The 24,159-nt window shown below is 37.9% G+C and overlaps 1 protein-coding gene across 4 annotated transcripts in view; it reads left to right on the plus strand.

The window, feature by feature from the left end:
- Window positions 1–24,159, plus strand: part of LOC126322318 (protein timeless) — a 383,108-nt gene that overhangs the window by 320,074 nt on the left and 38,875 nt on the right. For all 4 annotated transcript variants that reach the window (XM_049994282.1, XM_049994284.1, XM_049994280.1 and 1 more), the window contains 3 exons: window positions 4,585–4,724; window positions 4,864–4,990; window positions 16,061–16,135. In XM_049994282.1, coding sequence (XP_049850239.1) covers window positions 4,585–4,724; window positions 4,864–4,990; window positions 16,061–16,135 — 342 coding nt within the window. The remainder of the gene's footprint in view (window positions 1–4,584; window positions 4,725–4,863; window positions 4,991–16,060; window positions 16,136–24,159) is intronic.

A 24,159-nucleotide genomic window follows, 5' to 3' on the forward strand; every position in this document is an offset into this window, starting at 1 on the left:
CCAAACATGGTTGCAGACCCACTGAAATACGTTTTGTCAAAGGTAATGTAATATGACATGAATGCTTCCAGATGTCCTTATCTCTGATTGATGGGATAGGATATGCCTTTGGTGGGACCAGAAAAAGAAGAAAGAGTAGGGTTTAACACCCCATCACAAACAACATCATTAGAGATGGAGCACAAGCTTGGATTTGGTAAGAAAATCAGCCATGTCTTTTCGAAGGAAGCACCCTGGCATCTACCTTAAGTGTTGGGAGTGAATTGAGATGTATTGCGTGTGTGCATAAGACAAGTCATGCACCAAGGTCTTTTGCAGGGATGTGGCCCATATGGCAAGGGGTTGTGTTTTATAGATTTTGTCAACAACAGAACACCTTTTTTGGAGAGGTGGGAAGGTTGCTGAGAAGGTTTTCTTAAATTCAGGAAATAATAAAGGACAGCTTAAGCTTTGGCATAGAATGTGATTAAGTTGTTCCTGTAGAGGATGATATTGAATAATAAAGAGTGTGTGCATTTTCTATCTGGAAATTTTTAACTTTGCCAGAATGAATATGTCACTATTGTGCAATATAAAAGGAAAGTTCTGACAGAAAGGAAATAATTTAGGAGTAAAGGAGATCACTCATCAAATATCAGAAGCATTGAGTCATTGACAGGCAGACACAAAAGATAATGGACAAACACACACACACACACACACACACACACACACACACACACACACACACACACGTGCGCACGCGCACGCACACACACACCTGTGTACTTATGTCTGGTTCTTAGCAGCAGCTTTGTCATCAATGCCTGCTAACTTGAAATTTGCTTTACTGTTATTTCTGCAAAATCAATTTTGTGCATGATGATATGCATGGTATCAATGTTTTTAATGCAACCTATGAACCTATTTGTCATTGGTAGGGCAGCTGCACCTTTGTTGCTCCACTACAACTTAATTAGGGCGTGTTTTTGAGAAAGGAAAAATCTTTCTAGTTGCATCCAGAATGCTTCCTGGCAGGTAATGGTTATTGCCATGTATACAGCTTTTGTTGTAGAGCTGCTCCTTGAAACTTTTGCACCTTGTAACTTAAAGAAGAAACTGGTGGTCAGTTTCCTATTTTTATCATCACCAGCCCATTCAGCATCACTCTGTCCTGTGATGTTGTAATGCCCATTTTTAGAAAATGATTGTTTGAAATCTGTAGTTCTTTTTAGATGTCAGAGCTTTCTGTTTACTGCTTGGGTTATTCCCACATATGTAAAATTTGGCTTATTATCAAATTGTGCACACATTAAATTACGTATTGCCTCTCTTTATGGGGCATTCTTCATGGTAGCCCTTTTTCTCTGCCTTTGAAATCATTTTCTGAGTTAATACTTGGTTATTGTCTAGCAGTGTGGATACTGAATTACAGTTTTCCATGTTATCCTGTATTTGACTGAAAACTGATTTTAATAATGAGTCTGTTCCACTCATAAAAGTCAACACTGTGTATTCCTCATAAATCACTTCTCCAAGCTCTTTCTGTTTAAATTGGTTCATAAAGTAATTTTTGACCCATAGTTTGCTACTAAAAATCAGCATGTCATCTAAATAAACAATGAAGACAACTATTTCTGTTCTTTGCTTTTTTTCTTGTAAACAAAGCAGTCATCTGGATTTCTTGAAATTTAAACATATTAGAGTATTACTAGTTTGGCATTCCAATAGCGACTACCTTGTTTTATGCCATAGACTGTGTACTTAAAGTCTTTTAATACTTTTATCTTTTACTGCTTTTTAAAATTGAAATCACTTGTGCACTTCAACATAAGTGCTGATGCATTGGATTTTACATACCATTCTTTATGTATGATTTCACCAGATGCTGGTAGTGTTAAAAATGTTTACTGACTCATTACTTTGAAAGACTTTTTCTACTTGCCTTGCTTTAACTGCAAGAATTCTTTAGTGTGTGCTGATATTCACTGCAGTTATATCACCTTGTACCTATAGGAATGTGGTGTGGATTTGTATGGTTTTCTTTATTATTTCCTAGAGGATCTACATACTTAACATTTGAACTGCCTCACGCATCATGCTTTAGTTCCTGTAGTATTTGTTCTTTATGGAACTCCCCATTATTGAAATATTTTAGTTCTGTCTGCCCATTATTATTGGTTTGTCACCATCGGACAACCCTACTATTACATTAAACCCTACCCGCTCCACTTTCACTTTTGAAATTAAGACCGTTCACTTAGTTTGACCTCTGAAAGTTCTTTGATATGTATTCTTCCAAAGACAAACAGTCCTGCTTTCCAGTTGTTAAGAATGTTCTTAGCAGTCCTATATTTTGGCCAAGTTCCACAGACTTATTTTAATTTCTCCAATCCTTTGACGAATTCCATAGACACACATAAGTGGGAGGGTCAACTGACAAGATCAATTAGCAATAGCAGTACACACTCATGTTGATCTCACCCATTATGCACTGTCAATAAGTCTTTGTGTTGCAAATAAGTTTTTATATGAAAGTGTCATGTGCCATTTCTCTTCCTTTCTGTTTCTCAACTAATGGCAATAAATTAGCACAGAAAGTAGACATAGTACCATAATTTTGTATCAGAGATACACGTGGTATCCTTTACTTCAAATAAGTTGCTCTTTTAGATAAATAATCCTGCTGAACTGGTTGTTGTGGAAACATATGTATTCTTATTCCTTCTTCATCTTCATGAAAGGAGTACCATTTGAAACTAAAAGAAATTATTTGTAATCAGTGGAAATGTAGTATAATCTACTACACAACATAAAAGCTAAAACATTTTCAGAAAGCATCCATAGAAATAGCCATAACAACAGTGGCAATTATGGACTTTTTAGTAGGGGCATGGATTCTAAGTTGTAAAAGACTGGCTAGACAGCACAAACCAAAATAATGTTGCAGCAAATACCCGTTAGCTAGAAATATGGTAAAAATGTCATGGGAAGTAGTTGGGTCATCAAAGAAAACTTTCAAGTTTTAAAAATGGTAAGTTATGAAGCAAAAGATGGTTAAGTTTCAACATCACATCTATAGCTAGGTCCTTGAGAGGAGCGCAAGCTTGGACTGGATGTTAAAAGGGTGGGAATTCACCACAACCTTTGCAAAGGAATTGTTCCAGCAATCTTGGTATGTGAATACAAGAAATCATGAAAAATCTAAATGTGCATGACTAGATTAGTAAGTGGCCCAGCTCTTCTCAAAAGAATATCAGTGGGAAGTTTCAGCCTACTCTAGGTATATACAAACAACATTTCATTTGTTGTTAAGCAAAATATAGAGTATCAGGCATTCAAAATAATCTCCTGGAACTTACTCAGAACACCCTCCAAGCAAATTTACACTCTCAGATGCCTAACAATAAGTAACAAATGGATTGTCCCACATAGGAAATTTATTTTAGTTTATCTGGGACAAACACACTACACAGTTAAATGCACACAGTGTCTTTTTAGGGAACTTGGGTTGGGAAGAAACTATTTAAATAAAAGCACATTAGTAAAAATTTTATATATTTACCCTAATACTGCATTTATGAAGAAGTTTCATCATTACATTATTGGAAACTATACAATACTTCAGGGCTTACCACTTTTAAATTTATACCCAGCACCAGTTTACCATTCAACATTGGTTTTATATATGTATTTTTTTTTTATAAAAAGCACCAGCCAACATTTATGGAAGTTTATCAGCCCAGTTACAATTAAGAGTCCTTTAACAAGACTAAATTATCAAAGCTGGTAACATTCCACAAAAAGTAGGGGTCAGTCATAAGTTAGGCTGCATTTCAGAAAGTCACTTACAGACAAGATTCTTTTTTAAAGTAAATGCACAGAAATTATGTCAGTACATTACATAATTTTAAACTGCATCACATAAAGCATCAACAATATGCTGATATTTACATCACTTACTATTACTTCAATTGGAAACTATTTGTATAATCAATTTACCTCCACATATCCAAATAATCATGGAAGATACTAATGTGCTGCCAGCTGGTTAGGTCTGTTACCTTACAATTGCACTGTCACACTTGGTGGCATAGTAAGTCAATACAACTGTATGTTTAAAGCTTCACTATTTTGCAATAGAATATTTACATCTGATTACTGGATTTTTATGTTTTATACTTTATTTAATTTTCAAGAACCTTTAAGAAATGCCAAAGTGCGAGTTGTCATTGTGTCACTCAGTTATGCTGGTCTTCTCCTTTTTTTCTTTTTTTCTGTTCTTTTGTAAATAGGAGAACAACATATTTGGTTGTTGGGTCTCTGTCCTTCTTAAGAATTTATGTGTTATATTCAACACTCTTATGATAAAGTTCCAAAAAATGTGGAGGACTAAGAAGTTTATTTATTTTTAAAGTCTCTTACAGTATCCATCACATTTGTGATAATAGTCATTTCTGTGTGATGACTAGTTTTGGACCATCACATCCATTTTCAAACTATAACTCCATTAGAAACATGTACTTTTGGAAGCTCTTATGGACTCTCATATGTATAATTCTTTATTTTAGTTGTATTTAAAAGATTTCCTTGTATTTAAAACAGGTTTGGTCTGATTTAATTGAATATGTGATCCACAAATTTGTTAATGTACCTAAACAAACTCCAGTGGCTCTTCATCTACCATCTGAACAAAATGTACAAATGAAAGACTCAGAAAGTATTAAAAGTGACAAAGATACAGGGTAAGAACATTTATCAGTATTTAAGATCACATATGTAGTCTTTTACCTAATATCTATTATTCAGTGATAAGAGAATAAAGATACATCATATTAAATTGCCTAGTGAAGTCTAATGTGAATTTTCATTACTGTGCTGCAGGTGGTCAAAGGATGAGAAAGATAATTTATACTGGTACTATGTACAGAGTGCAAGGAGTTCTGATCCCTTTGGAAAGATGAAAGCAATGTATAATGAAAATGGATCTATCAACAAAACTAAAATTGGTGTAAGACAAACAACAATTTTGCCCTCATTTAAAATCATCTCCTTTTTTACATTAGGTCATATTATTACAAATGTAAATGTTAGTTAAAGATGAGAATCTAGTATAGTTCGAATAATTAACTGGAAATAAAGTTTTTGACAGGGCTGTGATCTTAAGCAAAAACTTTCAATAAGAGCAGAGAGAGAGAATTTTTTCAGTACATTGTAAAAAATGGACACATTGTCACATAAAATATTTTTAAGATATCAAGCTTTGCAAATTATTCTTACATGAATTTTATTTTTTGCTACAGCATAAATTAATCAGGAAAGAAATGGAGGTTAATTCAGCTTACTGAATATTTTCATAATTTACAAATTACAAAATACTTCAGCAGATGAAGTTCAAGTAATTTTTGTGTCAGTAAAGATCAATGCTTAGTGTCAATCATATTCCCTGTTACCCACTGATTTGGACAATATACAGGAGGGATCATATGTATTGTCTAAGTTTGAATTTCATCATTAACTCTAGGGAATTAGTATGTTTGTGCTAGTTGTTTCTTCTCCTTTCATTAACATACTTGGTTGAAATGTTGAAATGGATTTTTGATAGAATTGGAAAATAACAGCCATCCAGTTTTCAGAATTAAAGGTTTATCAACCTTTTACCATGGTTTCCACAAATATAAATTTGCCTTCTTCAGAAAGATAGTAGACATCTAAAATCATGTATTGACATAAATGGATGGTGAAGCTACAAGGCTAATAAATAAATCATGTCTGTAGAGTGTAGAATATGTAACACAATATGGGTAATTTTTCTTGAATAGTCACAACATTTAGCCAGTGACCTAGAAAGTGCCCTCCAAAAATACATTGGGTTTACATTTCTCTCTGGTTTGAACTTTGGAAATTGACTGGAAAAACTTGTTCCATTTCCCAGTTGCAATTCCTCAATTAGCTCTCCTGACAATCTGCTATTGCCCAGTAGTTTTCATTTATTCATCTCCTCTTTCTTTTCGTGAGCTCATTCCAGATTTTCGGTAATTCCTCCCCATGCCTATCTGAGAGAACTGCATACTGTGTTGTACTGACAGTTGATTCAACTTCCGTTTGTACCTTCTGTTCTATGAAGTCAGTTACATGATCCTGTAAACTAGCAAAACGGATTCCTTGGTTTGTCCTGGTACTGTCAATCTCTATTGTGTGTCAGAGATTTGTTGCTCTTCCATAAAATCTTGCATTCCTCGCGTCATTATTTACCTCATGAAATTGTTCATAAACCGTCTCTTTTACTTGATTGCACTGTTTATGTATCTTGTCATGTTACTCCCCAGTTAACATCTTTTTTACAGTTTTCAACTTTGTAATTTTAGCATTTATCTCTTTCTCCTCTTGTCAAGATGCTCTAATGTGTTTCTCTAAACTTGTTTTCATGTCTCCAAACTTGGTTCATAAGTTAGTAACACATGAAGTTTTAGATTCTATAGTTGATATTTCATTCTCTAAATCCGCTATAGTGTTATTCAAATCCTGTAACCACTCAGGGACATTTGTTGCTATGCCTCTGGTAATCATTGGCATGCACTAACAAAATCACTATCACACAATTCTAATTTGATGTTTACTTTTGCAGCGCCACAAAGACTCAGTATATATCCAACAATATAAAACTTTGGTCACTCAAAACTGTTGTGCTCCAAGTAGCAAACACATACCAAACCCAACCACTCCCGGTTAGTTGTCTGTGACTGACATTGGAATTAGCAGTGTTGCGCTTTTCTTTCCACTTGTGCATTTATTTGTTTCCTTAATGGAGTTATTGTCGAGGGATTCAGCAATTTCTCTTTGTAATATTTACTTTTTGTAGAATCTGTTGATTTTCTGTGCAAATGACAGTTCATACACTGCTGCAAAATCAAGCTGTTGCCTTCATTGCTAGGGACAATGATGATGTGCTCTGACAAAACTTTCCTTCTTTGATCTTTTATTTGCATTTTAAATCAAACTTATTTCTTTTTCTTAATAAAATCTTCTTATTCGCCGGCACAAACTTGCCTAGACATCCTGTTTCAAAGGGCACCAGAATGGAATGGAATGTACCTACTGTTGTTCAGGTGCCCTGTGGAAATAGATTTTATAGGCTGCAAGCTTTGTGGTCACTGTTTCTGCTTGACTGGACCATGTTGCTATGTCTAAGGCAGCAAACTCTCTTCTCGAAGTGCCAAGTCCATACCAGCTAGAAATCTCAAACACCAGTCACTACAAAATAAATTCACAACTGCTCCTTTATCAAAAATGTATTTTACCATGTTAGACTTTACTATAACAAAGCTTTAACAAAGCTCACAATACATATTCCTCTTTGCCATTTAGCTACATCTATCTTTTATGAGTCTCCCTTGACAAGTGACATCATGACCATTGTCTTGCATGACATTTAATGTATTCACAATTGCGAATAGTGACAACCATCAGCATGAGAATGGAATGACAGTAATGAATATTTGTGCTGGAGTGGGACTCAAACCCGGATCTCCCGCTTACTGCGAGCGTGAAATACATTGCGCATACATTAAATGTATTTCATAACGGCTCTAGTCACCAAAGTACCTGTTCGTTTGGACGTGCATGTATGTCCACTTGAACTTTGCATTATAATCAGAATAACACAGGCACTGCAATATCGCATTTTCTTGCACGATGAGGTTCTGTGGTCCCCAGTGTAACTCTGAGGTGGGATGGCATTTTCATGGAATAACTTTCCTGGTAAGAAGGTGTCTCCATCATGTGGGCAGGAATCCAGGTGCCCACCATCCCTGCCTTTGCAGATACACTACATCCACTTTTGCTCCCATGACATGCACAAAAGAAACAAAATTTACCACATAATATGAGGCCCAAAACAAATACTTAATTACTAAAATAACAAAAATGCTTCTTCAAGGTCATAACTATCCTTCTTTGGTTAGAGAGAAGAGTGAATAACACACCACTTTCCCCAAAGTGATATGTTACTCCTCAACGGCCAACCATAGGCTGTGTGACAGGTGACCTGTGGTTACGTGGCAGCAGGTGTCATAGTGTAGGCATTTATGATACCACACTTCTACCCATCATATGCTATACTGTGGTGGTGTACTAAGTGGGGCCACAGCAATGATGAGGGGAGCAAGCTGGAGGCAGAGAGATGACATCAGACCAGGAGCTGGATACGGACATGACTGACTTGTATTCCAGCATTTGCCGCATGGGCCCCCAGAAAAACTGGAAGGAAAACCAGAGGCAGAATGCAGCTCCTGCCCATCCTGGCATGGACAGTGGCATAGGCACGTCTAGGTCCTAGGGCATCTTAGTAAATGCTGGTGAAGTGGATGGTGATTGTGGCTGGGACAGCAGGAGGAGCAGTATCCATGGCATCAATTGCAGCTGCAACTTGACTGCAAGTGGCCACAGTACCATAGGCTGCAATGTGAGGGGACATGATGCCTGTGCCTGCAGTGATGGAGGGAGTAGTCACTGTGTCCGAGGTGACCCAGGCTATGAAGGCTTCAGTGGTCGTGACACGAGGGAATCATTCCAGAAGTGCCATGTGGCATATACGAAACCCGCTTAGGATAACTGCGATGGGAGAAATCATCTCCTGAAACAGCCTCTAGAACAGAAAGGCCTGCAGCAGGATCAGTAACAGCATGAGAGCACAGGTGAATCCGATGTCTGTGATGATGGTGTCCTAAATAACATAGTTTGCTCTGCCCACCTACCTGACAGTAATGCTGGGTTCCCATGAATGATCACCGTTGAAGACCCTGAAATACACGTTGGCATTGGCCTGGAATTTTGAGGGATCTGGAAGAGTGCTTGGGGACTAAAGGAGATACAGGAGATGTAGCGTTGTCCAGTGAGACCTGCCATACAGATGTTCAGCTAACAACTTATTTCCCTGAGGCTTGTACAGTATGTTGATAAGAACAAGATCAGAGAAATTTCTTTGGAGTGAAACTGACTTACCTTGGACATCTGCACTTTGAAGGTACACGAATTGTTCCACTTCACCGTTAGACTTAAGTGAGAAAGGTGCTGTTCTGATGTGTGTGATGCTGTTGGCCTTGCAGAAAGCCACAAAGTCTGTTGAAGTCAGTTGCAAGCCATTATGAGATACAATAATAGTTGATAATCCTTTTTGGCAGAATATAGATGCTAGAGCCCAGATCATGCTGGCCAACACTTTGGAATGCAGAAGGACCACAAAAGGAAATTTGAAAAAAGTGTCCACCATGATAAGCCCTCGTGAATCCCAAAATAGCCTTGCAAGATTGTCGGTGCCAATTGAAAACCTTTTAGCATGGAGCAGGCAGGTTCCCATCACATTCTTGGCAATGCATGGTCATGTGTTCAATATCTTTGTTCATCTCTAGCCACGTGCAGTATTGCCTGGCCAACTGCTTTTAACAGATGATGCCTCAAAGTCCTTTATGAAGTAAGTCCAAAGCCTGCTGCTGCGAAGATGCCAGGATCAGCACTTGGGTTTGGAATACAACCCCATTTTCAACCAAAAGGCAATCTACTGGGAAAACCAACGTAAAAGGAGCTGAAGGGTACTGCCCTACCCTGTTGACCTTGTGATCTGATAGTGGTCAGTCAGAGAGGTAACCGCAGTGGTTTCATCGGTCTGTTCAATACAAAAGCAAGCACCCTCAGAAGAATCAAACACAGCATCTGATTCAACAAGAAGGTGAGATAAAGTATTTGCATTGGTATGGCATGCCACTGGGTGTTGAAGTATTTTATATGTGTAATTGGCCAGGGTAAGCACCCAATGTTGGAGATTTTGTGCCATCTAGATGGACACAGGTTTGGCTCGATGGAATTGACTGGTGAGGGGCTTGTAGTCAGTCCAGCAGAAAAAGTTTCCATGCATAAAGATACCGATGAAACTTGGATATGCTTTAAATGATTGCCAAGTATTCCTTCTCTTGTTGATTGTAATTAACATGAGATTTGTTGAGCAATTTTAATAAAAAAGCAATTGGATGGTCTATGCCATTGATCTTGTGGATCATCGTAACCAAGCAAGATTTTTTTTAATTTTTTTAATGCATGGAAAGCCATTACTTACTGAGTCAATGAGGCAAAAGAGACATGCTTCTCTCTAAAAGCAAATAAGGCAGTCACGAACTGAGTAGCATTAGGGATGAAGCGAAGATGTTATGAGATCTTGCCAAGGACAGCCTGGAGTTACCCAAGATTCTTCAGAGGTGGGAGCTTCCAAATAGCCTCCAAGTGTTTGGTGAAAGGTTGACACCCCAGTAGCCAATTATGTGATTGATGTATTCGATTTGGGCACATGAAAATGCATATTTCTCCTTGTTGCATCAGAGTCCAGCATCAGTGAAGGTTTCGAAGAGACACACTAGGTTCCGGAGGTGCTCCTCTTGAGTCCTGCCAGAGGTGATGATATCATTCACATAATTGGAGCCAGAGGGGATCTTCAATGACAGTCGCTCTAAAAACTGTTGGAAGATGGCCGGAGTGGAAGTGCTGCCAAAGGGTGTATGCTGACACTGGAACAGCCCAATATAAGTGTTGATGATGAGGAAAGATTTTGTTGCATTATCCAGAAGGAGTTGCAAGTAGGTGTACTTGAGATCGATCTTTGAGAAGAACATGGCCCTTTGTAATTTATCCATTAAGTGTAGGGGGCAAGGGAGAGGGTACAAATCCACAACAGACCGTGCATTGACAGTGGAATTAAAATCTGCACAAAGACGTAGTTGTCTATTGGGCTTTCTGATGATGATAAGGGGGTGATACCCATTGACTGACAGTGGCTGGCATTTATATATCTCAACTCTGCCTTAACTTCCTCCTGAATGGTGTAGGGGGACACCTCTTGCTTTGATGAATCCCAGGTGGACTGTATCTTTCGAGATAATGTGGGCAAAAAAGTCTTTGCCTTACCCAAAGAGTCCTCAAAAAGCTGACTGCATTTGTCACAGAGCTACATGATGCTGTTGTGGAGACTGTGGGAATTGATCATTGCCATATTATCTGGGATTTGGAGGCCAAAAATATTAAAGATATCGAGGCCAGATATTTTAGGACTGTTGTAAGAGTGAAGTACGTGACTGGAATTACATTTCTTGTAGATCTGTACTACATCTGTACAAGACATTTGCCCAGGAAAGTGATGTGGTCCACATTGTATGTAGTAGGAGCTTGTTTTGAGGTTCAAGCTGTGAGTAGCCAAGCTATTTCAGACATGCACCTATTGATAATGTACCAGAAGCCCCAGTATCCAGCTGGAATTGGACATCCTGGTTCTGAATACACAGCAGAATGAAAAGTTTCCTGTGGCTCACATACAAGCACCAAGGGATGTTGAGTGATTGACAGCTTAGGATGATTTCTGCACAGTGGAACTGCTGTAAAAGGTTTGAACCAGGAATGACTCATCACAAAGCAACTGGTTCAGGAGTTCGACGTCATTGACATCGACCTGATGGACACCATGGCTTCAGAACTGTGGGTGGCTGTATTAATTAACATACGCATCCTGTAAAATGTTCAAGCAAACATCTTAGATGTGACCAATCTTTTTGCAAAAAAGCATTTGATTTGGCAGGTGTAGCACTGAGGGCAGGATTGCAATTTGTCACTGTTATGCAGCCGTTGCAGGTCTGCCATAGGTTGTTTATGGTGCCCAGCAGAGGCAGAACCCCTATGTGAAGAAGACTAATGGGTCTTAATAGCACGCATCACAGGTGGCAACATTTCCAGCTCTTCAGTATCAGACAATTCGTGTGCCTTGATTATACGAATTACATCCTCAAGTAAGGGGTCCAGTAGTTTGAGGAATTCTGCCCAAAGTTGTGAATCAGTAACATTTTGCACAATAATGTTCCACAACATGGTATATGCATACAGTTTACAACAGGGACATACTAATTTGTAGGTGCAAGTCAAGCCCCAAAACTCCATGAGCCACTCTTGATGGAACATGGCAGGTTGGAACTTCACGTGAAAGAACTAATACCGTACAACAGTAAGCACTACCTGAGAGTCTAGAAAGGGCAATAAAAAAGATGCTTCCCCCCAAAATGTAAAGCTCAGCACCATCTGCTCCAGAAATCAAACAAAAATTGTACAATGATACTCCATTGGAGATGATTAGACTCAGATTTGGAAGGCAAGGATGTGCCTATACAATAACCAGCCTCTCTCAGCAATAATTTGTTGTAGCCATGAATGATGGAACAAAAAATAACAGAAAGTGTGAGTAATCAATGGGGTTTACTCCTCTACAAGTAAAGACAGGAAAACTGAACAGAGCAACACTTCAATAACTGAACTAGCATTGCCTCTGGTATGGTGGTCAGCAAGATCTATGGACGAACCAAATGGCTTGACTGTCAAGGAGAAATGATTCCTGTATAGTCTAGTCCCAGGATAGATGACAGTCCAGACGAGGGAAAACAGAATGGTGTGGCATCTAGTTTTCAGCAACCGTGAAATCCAAGACAGTACTGCTGAGTGAAGTACTGTGCACACTTAGAAAGCCCTGGCAGTGTAGGATTTTGCTTGCCATCGATGAGTTGACAATGGTGTGGCAAAGCGTGATTGGTGTAATACTGACATGCAGCTATTTGACATGGGTGCACTGGAGGCAGCTACATGCATGGGCCATGTCTGCGCAGCCCAGCTGGAAGGCAGTGCATGTGACCCAGGCATGGCTGGCTGTAGGCCATGTGACTTGTGACCTGCGGCCACATGGTGGCAGGTACCATGGTGTAGGCATTGATGATACCATATTATCATATAATATAAATGTAAGGGCTATAGAGTCATTAAAAATCATTGGTGAAAGCCTGAAACTGTAAAAATAATGGTTTTGTTTGTGATAAAATACTGCTGGTCGTGATTTTTCTTTATTTATCTCCTGTGCGACACTTTTCAGAGATAATTTGCATTATCAAAAGAGTTTTTCATGTGTTATAGCTTTTATATGTGATGTTTGTGATATGTGAACTTCTCCGTTATTCTAGTGCCTTTATTGTGTTTATACATTACAATAAAGGCACCAGAATAGTGCAGCAGCTCACATATCACAAACATCACACATAAAATCTATAATACACAGTATGCACTTGATAGTGGGAATTATTTCCTGAAATACATTGTATAGCAAATAAATAGAGGAAAATAAATGTCATTTATAACAAACAAAACCACTGATGGAAGTGAAACGTGAGTGACAAGATTTGCCGACAAGAAGATAGAACCTTTTTAAAATTGTGATATTGAAAAATGCTGAGGATTTGAAGGGTGGCTAGGATAATTAAGAGAGAGGTACTGGACTGAACTAGGAAGAAAATTGTGGCACAACTTGGCTAAAATAAGAGACTGAATGATGGAGATAAGTGTATGCGCATGGTAGGGGAGGTGGTTTGGAGTATTGACAAATGTTAGTTTCATCTGTATTCACACTTTCCACCTTTGTATTTACACGTGACCATCCCAGTAAATTATGATGACACAGTACAGGAAAAATAATCAGAAAATGAGATCCGGTAATGTGAGTAGACATTTCTTAGACTCCATGATGAATCTTTCACTCTGTGATGGAATGTGTGAAGTTTCAAAATTTTCTGGAAGATTAAAACTGTGTGTTGGACCAGGATTCAAACACAGAAACTTGCCAGTTGTGGGCAATTCTCTTACTGAGTGAGCTATCCACACAATAAAGATCATGTTCGAGGTGCATTTCCTGGTCCAACACGGTTTTAATTTGCCATTATCAAAAGCAGCACACACTCCACCGCAGAGTCAGATTCATTCTGGAAATAATCCTCATGGTTGTGGCTAAGCTGGTTTTCCACATTATGCTTTCTCCCAGAAGTGTCACTCCAGCTTCTGTGAAGTTCAGAAAGTATGAGAAAATTATTGGCAGAAACAAAGCTCAAAGCATGAGCCATGCTGTCAGTAAGAGAAATGACTATGAAAAGAAAGGTCCTACTTTCAGGATGGAGTCTGGCTCACAGTTTTAATCTGCCAAAAAAATTCTTAGTAAAATTTTCTGTTTTATTCTTGGAGAATACAGTTTCTTTGGAGAAACCTCAGCATTTATAGTTTTTATGATCCTGTTTTGTACCCTGAAAAGCACTTTTGGCGATGAGTCCAATGTTAGATTGTGTTGTGCTGTGCATAGAAAGAGCTAGATCTTTTTGAGGACAAGTGAAGAATGACACTTTTAAGTATAATGTTCTACTGTTCATATTATCCTCCTCTCTCAACAAGGAATACAAGAAATGAAGGATGAAAATGCCCTGGGTGAACTTTACCTCAAGTATTACAATAAAGGAATAGTGTCCTTATTAGCACACACTTTGTTTCATTGGGCTAGCTTTTACAAGGTGTGTTAGAAAAGTAATGAGACTGATTTTTTTGCCTACCAAAGTTTTTATTTTTTTCAAACAACATTGTCTCCTTCAAAGTAGTTCCCTTCGACAGCTATACATCAGTGGAGTTGTTATTCCAGTCTTGGTAGCAGCACTGAAATTCTTCAACTGGTAGGCCTTTAACTTGCCACTCACATTCTTTTGAATGTTCTCAAGTCCCAAAATACATCATTTTAAGACATTCTTCAGTCTTGGGAGACGAAAATGTCACAAGGTCTCATATTAGGCGAATAGGAGGGGGGCAGGGGGCTGTGGAACAGCAGTAATGCCTTTTGAGGTAAAAAAAAGGTCCATGATAGACGTGGCTGTGTGACATGAGGTGTTTTCATGATGCAGCATCCCCTGGTCTGCAGTGTGAACTCTCAATCGATTGAACCTTTTAAATCAACATTGTCTTGATTTTGGGTTTGCTCATTCAAGCTTTATGGTTGAGGAGATGTCTCAGTGTGCCACTCCTCACTTCACTGCTTTGTCTCTAGATTGTACTAAAAATCCAGAATTCATCATATCACTGAACCATTTGTGGTCATTGGCAATCTTCCAAAGAAGATCAATGCACAGGTTTCTTTGATAGTCCTTTTGCTCAGCTGTGAGGTTTTTTGTCTCCATTTTGGGACAAACTTTCACTTGTTATTGTTAAACATCGGCCTGATCTCAAAAAATGCTCTCACATTTTTGATGATGTTTTCATTCAGTTTTGAAATTAAACTTCTCTCTGAGTGAAGTTCAATTTTCCTGGCCTTCCAGAAATAAAATTTGCTAGTGAAAAACTTGTGCTTTTGATAAGGAATGTTCCCCATAGATCTGTTTCAACTTTTCAAAGGATGCATGAGCAGATTGCTGAAGTTTAACACAAAACTTGATTACAAAATGTTGTTCTAAATTTGTCTGTTCCATTTTTTGTAACACACAGCAAAAACACAATGTCACTGATGGTGCTTTCAAAAATCACAGGTAGCTGTACAGAGCTGAAAATCAGCCTGAAAATCTGGAAGAAATGAACACAGTTAGAACAAAACAGAATTGCCAGGTTGCTTGCAGTGTCAGCCTCAGTAGTTTTCTCATACACCTTGTATGTAGCTTTACACAGAATAGCTGTCTGTATACTGAAAACATCAAAATCTGATTAATATATGTTATAGTTTAGGAGAATTCATACTTCCAAGTTCAGATGTCGTATAAATTGTAGAAGTGAATAATAAGGTAGTCTTTTACTTTGTTTTTGAATAATTGGAGATTTTCAGTTTCTTTTCTGGAGATTAGTGTGTTCCTGTGCACTAGAATATAAAACTCCATCCTGAACTTAAAAGCCAAAAAGCCATAGGGAGAGGATGAAATTCAGATCTTTTACATTGTTTATGTTTTAAAAGGTAATTTAATAGTATAAACAATTGAGTAGCTCAAATAACTCTTTTGACAATTACATATTGCATCATAAAATACTTGCAGTCCTATTTCAATTTTTCGTTTCCTTCCGCAGAACAATTGATTCATTCTTTTGCATGTGTGTGTCAGTTTTTATAGTTATAAACACAGCACTAATGTTTATAATGCTGCATAATCTGTTACTATTTTTATGAGAATACTAGTAATATTTCTTTTACGAAAAGCTATTCAATTTTTCTCCCCAGATAATACGACAGCTGCTTACTCAGGATATAATTACACAGAAGCAGTTTGATGATTTCATGAAAGCAGAGCATGAGGTAAGTGAATGAACATGATAAACAGTAAAATAAATATTTTGCATTAGTACTATACATTTTTATATGAGTATTGAATAAGTGACATTGAAGTAAATACTCTCAGTATTGAACAACTGAGGACTGCTTGAGACAAATAAGGACCAAGCTGTTTGGAGTTATTTTTAGATTTCACATCAGATTTGTTATTATTAGCTTCTTTCCTAGGTCATATTTATTGATAACTTTGGTACAGTAAGTAGTCCCATGAGACTGTAACAGAGTTCAGTTCAATCTTTTTTATGAGGATCCAAAATATCAGATAGAACATCAATGGGAAGGCAAATATAAAACTTAGATTTGTTAGAAGGAGTGTGATGCTTTTGTAAAGAGAACTGCATACAAGATGGTTACCTATTTTAGAGCACTGCACCAGTGTTTGACATCTTTATAAAGTGTGCATGATAACAGACATTGAACAAATTCAGAAATGTGCTTCTAGGATCATAGCAGAGCAGTGTAGCATATATGAAATTGTGGCAGAGAAGCTCAGGCAGTTTAATTGAGGATATTTTTCAAGAAAGGCTATATTATTCTCTCATAACCTTGATGACTACATTGAGAGAACCACTGTGTAATAAAAAGTGTACAGTAGTTCTGCTGCCTCCATTGTATATTTTTTGTGGGGTTCATGAGAATAATATGAGAGAAATTAGGACGTGTAGAGAGACATAATCATGTTTCCCCTGCTCGGTATGAAAAACGAATAGGAGAGAAAGTCACATATACTGCCACATCTTTGTATCATACATCACGGTGTAGTGGTTATAATTACAAGTTGGTAACATATGGATAACTGATTATATTACTGCCTCCTGCAATCAACATTTGACATTTGTGTTTTCTAGACGGTTCTGAGACTTATTTACTTATGGAATACTGCAGCTTACTAGAACATTCTTTATATTTATAAAGAGGGGCACTTTCTGCTGATACATACAGTGCAGTTCCATGTATACCTTTGAGTGTGATCAATAAATGTGCACTCAGTGTGAAGTTTTGACAGTGTTTATGAAAGAGATAGATTGCTGCTCACCACGTAGAAAAGATGTTGACTCACAAGCAGAGGCAATAAAAAGACTACTAAACATGTAAACCTTGGGCTAAAAGGCCTTCTGCTAAAGTAGACAACACACACACACACACACACATACATTCACACAAGCACAGATCACACGTATATATAACCAATGTCTCTGGGCATGTGTGAATTATGCTTGCGAGAGTGTGTTTGTTGTCTGCTTTCGAAGCATTATTTTTATTGTGGCTGCCTGCAATTCAGCATCTCCCCTGCATGGTTAGTAGTAATATATCCCTTCCATAATATTGTTATTATTCCGCCCTGGATTTTCCATTGTTCAATGTGAAGTTTTAGGCCTTGTGATGATGCAGCTTTTTGTAACTGGTACTTGATTTCAGATTCTACATACATAGATTGGTGGAAGAGATGGTTATCGCAAACATCAACATTGCCATCGCACCCATAACAGTATGGGGAAGCTGTCATCTTCATGGACAGGAACTAGAATACAAACAGGACATTCATCCTAGATTCTACATTGTCAAGGTACCAATGGACACTAAAACATAAGTGAGTCAGGTGTCCAGCTGTGTTTTTGGAAGATGCTTCCCAGGATCCAACAAAATGGCTAAAGAAATTCTCTTTGTTTGCTAGATACAGTAGATAGGATGTGTCTCTCATATATTTTTGCTTGATTGGTACAACACAGCAGTGGTTTGAGAACAACAAAGAGAAGCTTAAGAACTTGGACAAATTTCTGATGGAAATTAAGAAAACATTAGGTGACAACCAGCAACGGGTCAACATTGCTCAAGAACAACTGACAAATAGAGCCCAGTGTCAGGGGGAGACAACACAGTACTATACACAATGTGTTGTGGCACTATTTATCACACAGTGAATGAGAATATGAGGAAAGCTGACTAAATTTCATGTCTGTGAAGGAGGTCTATCAAACACTTCTTTTGAAGGATGTCACCACAAGAGAGGCTTTCATTAAATGGTTCCAGAACTTTGAGACAATGCACCAGGTAAATATAAAAAAAGACATTTGAAAGGCTTCAAAATGTCATAGTGATTCAAATATAGGTTTGTCTGTCATTGGCATCAATCTCTACAAGACAAACCAACAATGAGAAATTAAATCACAAACTCTGGACTTCTGCCAGCTCCATTTCCACTCCAGGCTGGACTATGCTTACCAAACACCATTGACAATAGGCAACCGGCAGAGCCCCAGACCTTGGACCCCCAATCTGGGCAAAGCACCCTTGTGAAACCATGGAAAACTGAGAGTGAGGTCAGCCAACCTGGTTTCCACTACACAACATCCTAGTTCCTCAAGAACATAGAGAACAGGACTACAGGATGATATTATTCCATTGTGAATGTCATGCACATGCCACACGCTACTAGGAAGAAAGAAGACTGTTCAACACTGCAAGATGTAAAGAACAGGGCAGTTCTACACTCGTCATACAACTGTAGATGATGTCAATTTGTGGGACAAAGCTAATAGCTGTACCCTGATCAAGGTCATTGTCCAGTGTGCCACAGTCATTCTGTATTGCCATTCATAGGTGTCATCAATTTTCATAGACATCAAAACCAAGAATATTAAACAAGCCAGCCATCTATGGAGGTGTGCCCATGGTGCACAAAAATCCTCCATAGATAACCATTGATAAGGCATCAGGAAATGAAACTGATGCTGTCACTAATGATCAACTTGTCTAGGTGGTAGTCATTGTCTGTATTATGAAGTGTTTGTTGTCTTATGTTTGGAGATCCAAAGGCTCAATGTTGTAAATGGAAAATACTTCCAGCCAATGGGGACCTATATTGTGGGAATAGTGGCCAATGAAAGAATGCAGTGCTTTGAATTTGTCATTTTCTCAGAATGTAACTGCAGTGTTATACTTGGATGGGCATTATGTGGGTACCACAATCAGTCATAAGCTGTGGAAGAGTGGAGCTCCAGATTAGTGAAGTTATTTTGACAAGATTCTTTGTGATTGTCTACAACTTTGGACTGAATTATAGTCAACCATCTGGATGCTTTGTTAGACTGTTATATTCTAGACAAGTTCAAAAAGATACTCAGCCTCAAAAAAGTGATGAGCATATTCATTACAAGTGGACAAGGAGAGCTCTTGACCACCATTTGCCATAAACAGTAGCAACTCACCTCTAAGACTGTGGGCAAGGGGTAGGCAAAACTGTCCTCCAGGTAAATCCACATAATGCCTTCAATGAAGAATCATATTAAGGTATCACTACTGACTAACTGTTGCAAGAATCTTCTACACAGCCAACTTGAGGAATAATGTTGGCACATGTTAGCCATTATGTGTCAGTTTTTGGTCACATTCAACTCTGGAGAAAAGACAAGGCAATCCACACAACCCAGAGTGAAGTGCCATCTCGACACTGGGGAAAGGGTGGTCTCTCAATTAAATGGTGCTCATTTGGGTTGTGTCCAGCTGAACAGCGATTAATTCGAAAGGAAATGGAGAAGGTGCTGCCAGTACAATGTCATTCATTCATTTTGTTCTTTTGAAGAAGGAAGGTGGCACATAGTGTTTCTGTATTGAACACCTGGGCTGAACAAAATCACTAAAAGTGATGCAAAGTCATTGCAATGAATTGATGACACCTTGGACTGTATGAAGAGAGTGAAGTAGATATGCAGACTGGCTATTGGCTGATCAAGTTTGGAGAAGACGCCTGGGAAAAAAAAACAATTTTCAAAACACCTAATGGTTTTGATAACTTAAAAGTTATGCTGTTTGGTTTAGTGCATCTTTGAATGCATAATAGACAGACTGCTTAGACATCTTAAATGGACAGAGTGTCTTTTGGTGCCAGGATGACATTCTGTTTCCTCAAAAACATTTGAAGAGCATTTGAGACATTTGAAAACTGTTCATGACACATGTCTGCACTTAAATTCAAAAACGTGCCTCTTTGGTCCACAAGGGAACGAATTGTTGGGGCATGCAGTTAACAGATATATAGTGCATCCATTCCGACAAAAAATGTGAGGCATAACATATTTTTCAACTCCTCCAAACATTTGTGATGTGAGAGGCTTCCTTGGAATATTCTCCTATTACAGAGGATTTCTGAAGAATTTCTTTTGCAAGGCCCTGCCACTATAAGAAATGCTGCAGGGAACTTCCAAATATTCTTGAAGCTAAGAGCAATAAAGATCTTTCTGCGTCCTGTAGGAGGTAATGACATCTTCACAAGTGCTAGCAATTTTTGGTGAGAATGCTGAGACGAAACTAGAAACTGAGGCTAGTAGATTTGAGATAAGTGCAGTTCTTACACAAATACAGGGTGGAACTGATAAAATGATCCCATGATTCCTTATGCCTCCTGAATACTCTCCAAGTCCCACAAGAATTATTCTCAGACTGAGAAAGAGTTCTTGCAGTATGGGTAATCAATAAATTACAACCCTATTTATTGATTGCCCACCATTCTTTGAGCTAGGTGATGAGCTTGAAATATCAATCAGCACAACTGGCAAGATGGGAGACATAACCAGATTTTCTGTAGAAGATTTGATATTGAAGTATGGAGTACCTTGTATAATGACCCTGCCTAGGATTATTACACATATGAAGTCTGGCCAACAATCTCAAGGTGGAAGAGGAATTTGACTTCCCAATGGCAGAGAGAGTGGAAGACCCATCAAAATATATCAGGTAATGACTGTGCACCACTTTAGGTGTGGCTACCAAAGCCTTCTGTTTCTCCATGTCAGGGATGTTCTGAACTTATCTTCTTGGGCTAACAGCCTCAGTTGTGTAACTGGACGAACACTAGCCATCCCAAAGAATTTTCCTTTTAACTCAAGGAATGGATCACACAATTGAATTATCAAATTGAGATTGCCTCAGGGGGACAATCTCCTGTCGACCAAAGTTGACAAAGTTGCAGCAGGCGTTTGTATTCCGGGAGATCAGCTGAAAAGTGGGTAAAGGAAGAGTCAGAGCTCCCAAAGCCCTTGAAAAATTTAAAATTAAAAGTATTTTGGAGTGGAGACCATAAATGTACAGACAATGACCAAGACTACGAATTGGGACCTCCTCTTTATAGATAAAAAATGATTTACATAAACATGCTGCAGTCCAAACTCATTGAAATAGTAACAGTTCAGATGGATGGTTTAACTTTGGTAGTTAGCTTTTTCTTCCTCAATATCCAGGAATTCTTCATAAGAATAGGATTTGGATATATATTCCATTCGGTGTGCTAAATGTATTGAGTAAAAGATACACCTTTATAGATTTTATTACTTAAAGTGACACAAGTGGTCCATTGCTAATATTAGATCAACAGTGAACCCTGAACACCACAAATGCCACTCTTATATATATTTTCAAATAATTGCTTTGCTGTTATTATTATAAGTTATAGTTAAAAATTACCATGTCATGTTAATCTGACATATGTACAATTTTATCAATATTATCAGTTTTTCTTTCTTTTACCCAGGAAGTACCTTTTGATCACTAAATGTACTGTACATTACTGTAATTGTGCCAAAGTATAGCACATTTATATGGACAATATTCAGACAGACTATTATGATAGTTATATGTTCCACATTTGGTGGATCATATTTGACGAGACCGATGACCTTGCTATGTGGTTTCTTCCCCCGAACAACCCAACCCAACCATATTTGATGAACATGATTTTTTATCCATTGATGTACACTTTTTTTTCTCCTATAAAGGCAGGTGTTATAACAGAAACTGGTAGAGAATAAACATACAATTGCTTTCAAAAAATTTAACACATGTAAACAGTCACCTACAAAAAGTTTTATATTGAAAAAATTCTGGAAGTTGTCTGAGAATATCAGCCTAAGAATATATGGTAAAAATTTCAACAAAGAACCATGAAGGGAAATTTTCAACAATCGGTATTTTTCCTACTGAGAAATCATGATCTTTCTGGGTTTTCTCAGGAACCATCCATGAACAAATGGTGCTTTTATAAGCCTCCTAAGGTCCCCCTAGACCACACGTAATGCAAAATACCAATTGATTTGCTCAGTTTGCCTGAACTGGAGGAAATGTGTAATGTTTAAGTTTTGACTCTGTGTTGTAGGATATAGGTATAAAAATGGTCGCTATGCCAAGGGCTATGCAAATCACTTTACCCCTTATGTTTGTGATCAATAGAACCCAAGATACAATAGCTGAAAAATCACATTCTCACATGTGGCCTTTTGGGACACATTGGTACCGTGCAAGTCATGTATGGACTGGTAAAAACAATATCCACATATGCAGAGATCAGATACTTTAAGGCAACAATAAGGAATTTGGTATTACATGCACCTGAGGCAGTAACACTAAGAATGAATTGTGCTGAACAACTAGAGAAAGAAGAGAGAGAAATACTGGGCCCTAAAAGATTTTGTGAGAAACCACAAAGTCAGTATAGAGAATTCAAGCTGAAAAGGCAAGGTTTGTCAGACATGTAATCAGGATGAATATGTATAGAATCATGAAAAAAGTATGGGAAACAGTGGGGAGGACAAGAGGAAAGATAGGAACCAAGTCAGTTGTTGAACTCTGGAAGGATTGATCAGAATTTGAGGTCAATTTGGAAGAAAAGGAAAATCAGAGAAGCGGGTGCAGATTGACACATATGCCAAAGAATGATACAGGAAAAGGATAGAATGTCACTAGTGGAGCAGGCAGAAGAAGAGGATACTGGATATCTTCCAAGGAGGAAGTGGTGGTTTGAGGAGAAGAGGAAAATGCAATCCCTGAAGTGGCTGCCCATAGTCGTGTCTTACTGAGGATGATATTGCAAGAAGAAAAAAATATGCTCTTTGGTCCTACAAAAATGTTTCAGCCGAGACTGGTGTCAGAAGTAATTTCACAATACAACAGTGTTCATAGGGTGACAACTGCCTGCCTAGCACCTACAGACTAGCAACTTTAGAGATATTAATTAGACATTAACAGGTATCAGATGTATTCAGTATGTGTTGATATTGAACAAAGAGACTGGGATACATTATTGCCTGTTGTGACAGAATGCATCAAAGCAAGACATTGTAGATTTCACATATTTTTTCCTGACCCATGGTTAAGAGGCTAAGATGAAGATGAAGAAAATGCTTCCTACTCAGCCTGACAATGTTCTGAATGGTTCTTTAGTTTAAAATTTTTTAATCAATTTCTGGAAACTATTAACTGAATTGTTCCTCAATATAGTCCAAAGAAACCTGAAAAATAAATAAATAAATAGAATACATCATACAGTTCATGACTGGAACCTCAGAAGCAAGGACATTGAACACCCAGGGTCAGTACCACGAATGTTATAAACACTGATCAATAAGCTTCAATCCAGGTGACATAGTATGGATTTTTATACATGTGCAGAATGTTAGACTGTCAGAAAATAAAGTAAAACACTGCTTTGCCTGTGTCACATTTCTTAGAAAGACACGGTTAATGATCCCATATTGTTGAAAGTTCATCCATATGCTTCATGTGAAGCCCTATCATAGTACATTATGGGTTTCCAATACAAATGTCATAAAGACTAACCTAACATTTTAATGCCTGAATTGAAGTAATTCCTTTTAATAATTGCAATCTTCATGAGAATGTGACAACATGACTAGAATGTGAATATTTATCACAACCTCCACATGAAGGACCACTAACGACAGCTCTGAGTAGCTCTAGTCTACTCTGAAACAGCAATGCTGCACTGTGTGCTTTGTGGTGTAATGGTTGTAGTTGAATCCTGGAAAAGTGTGGGTCACTAGTATGATCCCCAACTTATGCAATTGTTTGTAATTTGAAATATGTGGTTTCTAGAAGGTTCTGGAACTTGCTTACGTTTGTGATCAGAAAATGTAATTTCAATGTGATGTCTTGTTGATGATTCGATTCTCATAACTGATAGTTGATTGTGGATTCTA

The sequence above is a fragment of the Schistocerca gregaria genome, chromosome 2 (genome assembly GCF_023897955.1).
Source record: "Schistocerca gregaria isolate iqSchGreg1 chromosome 2, iqSchGreg1.2, whole genome shotgun sequence".
NCBI lineage: Eukaryota > Metazoa > Arthropoda > Insecta > Orthoptera > Acrididae > Schistocerca > Schistocerca gregaria.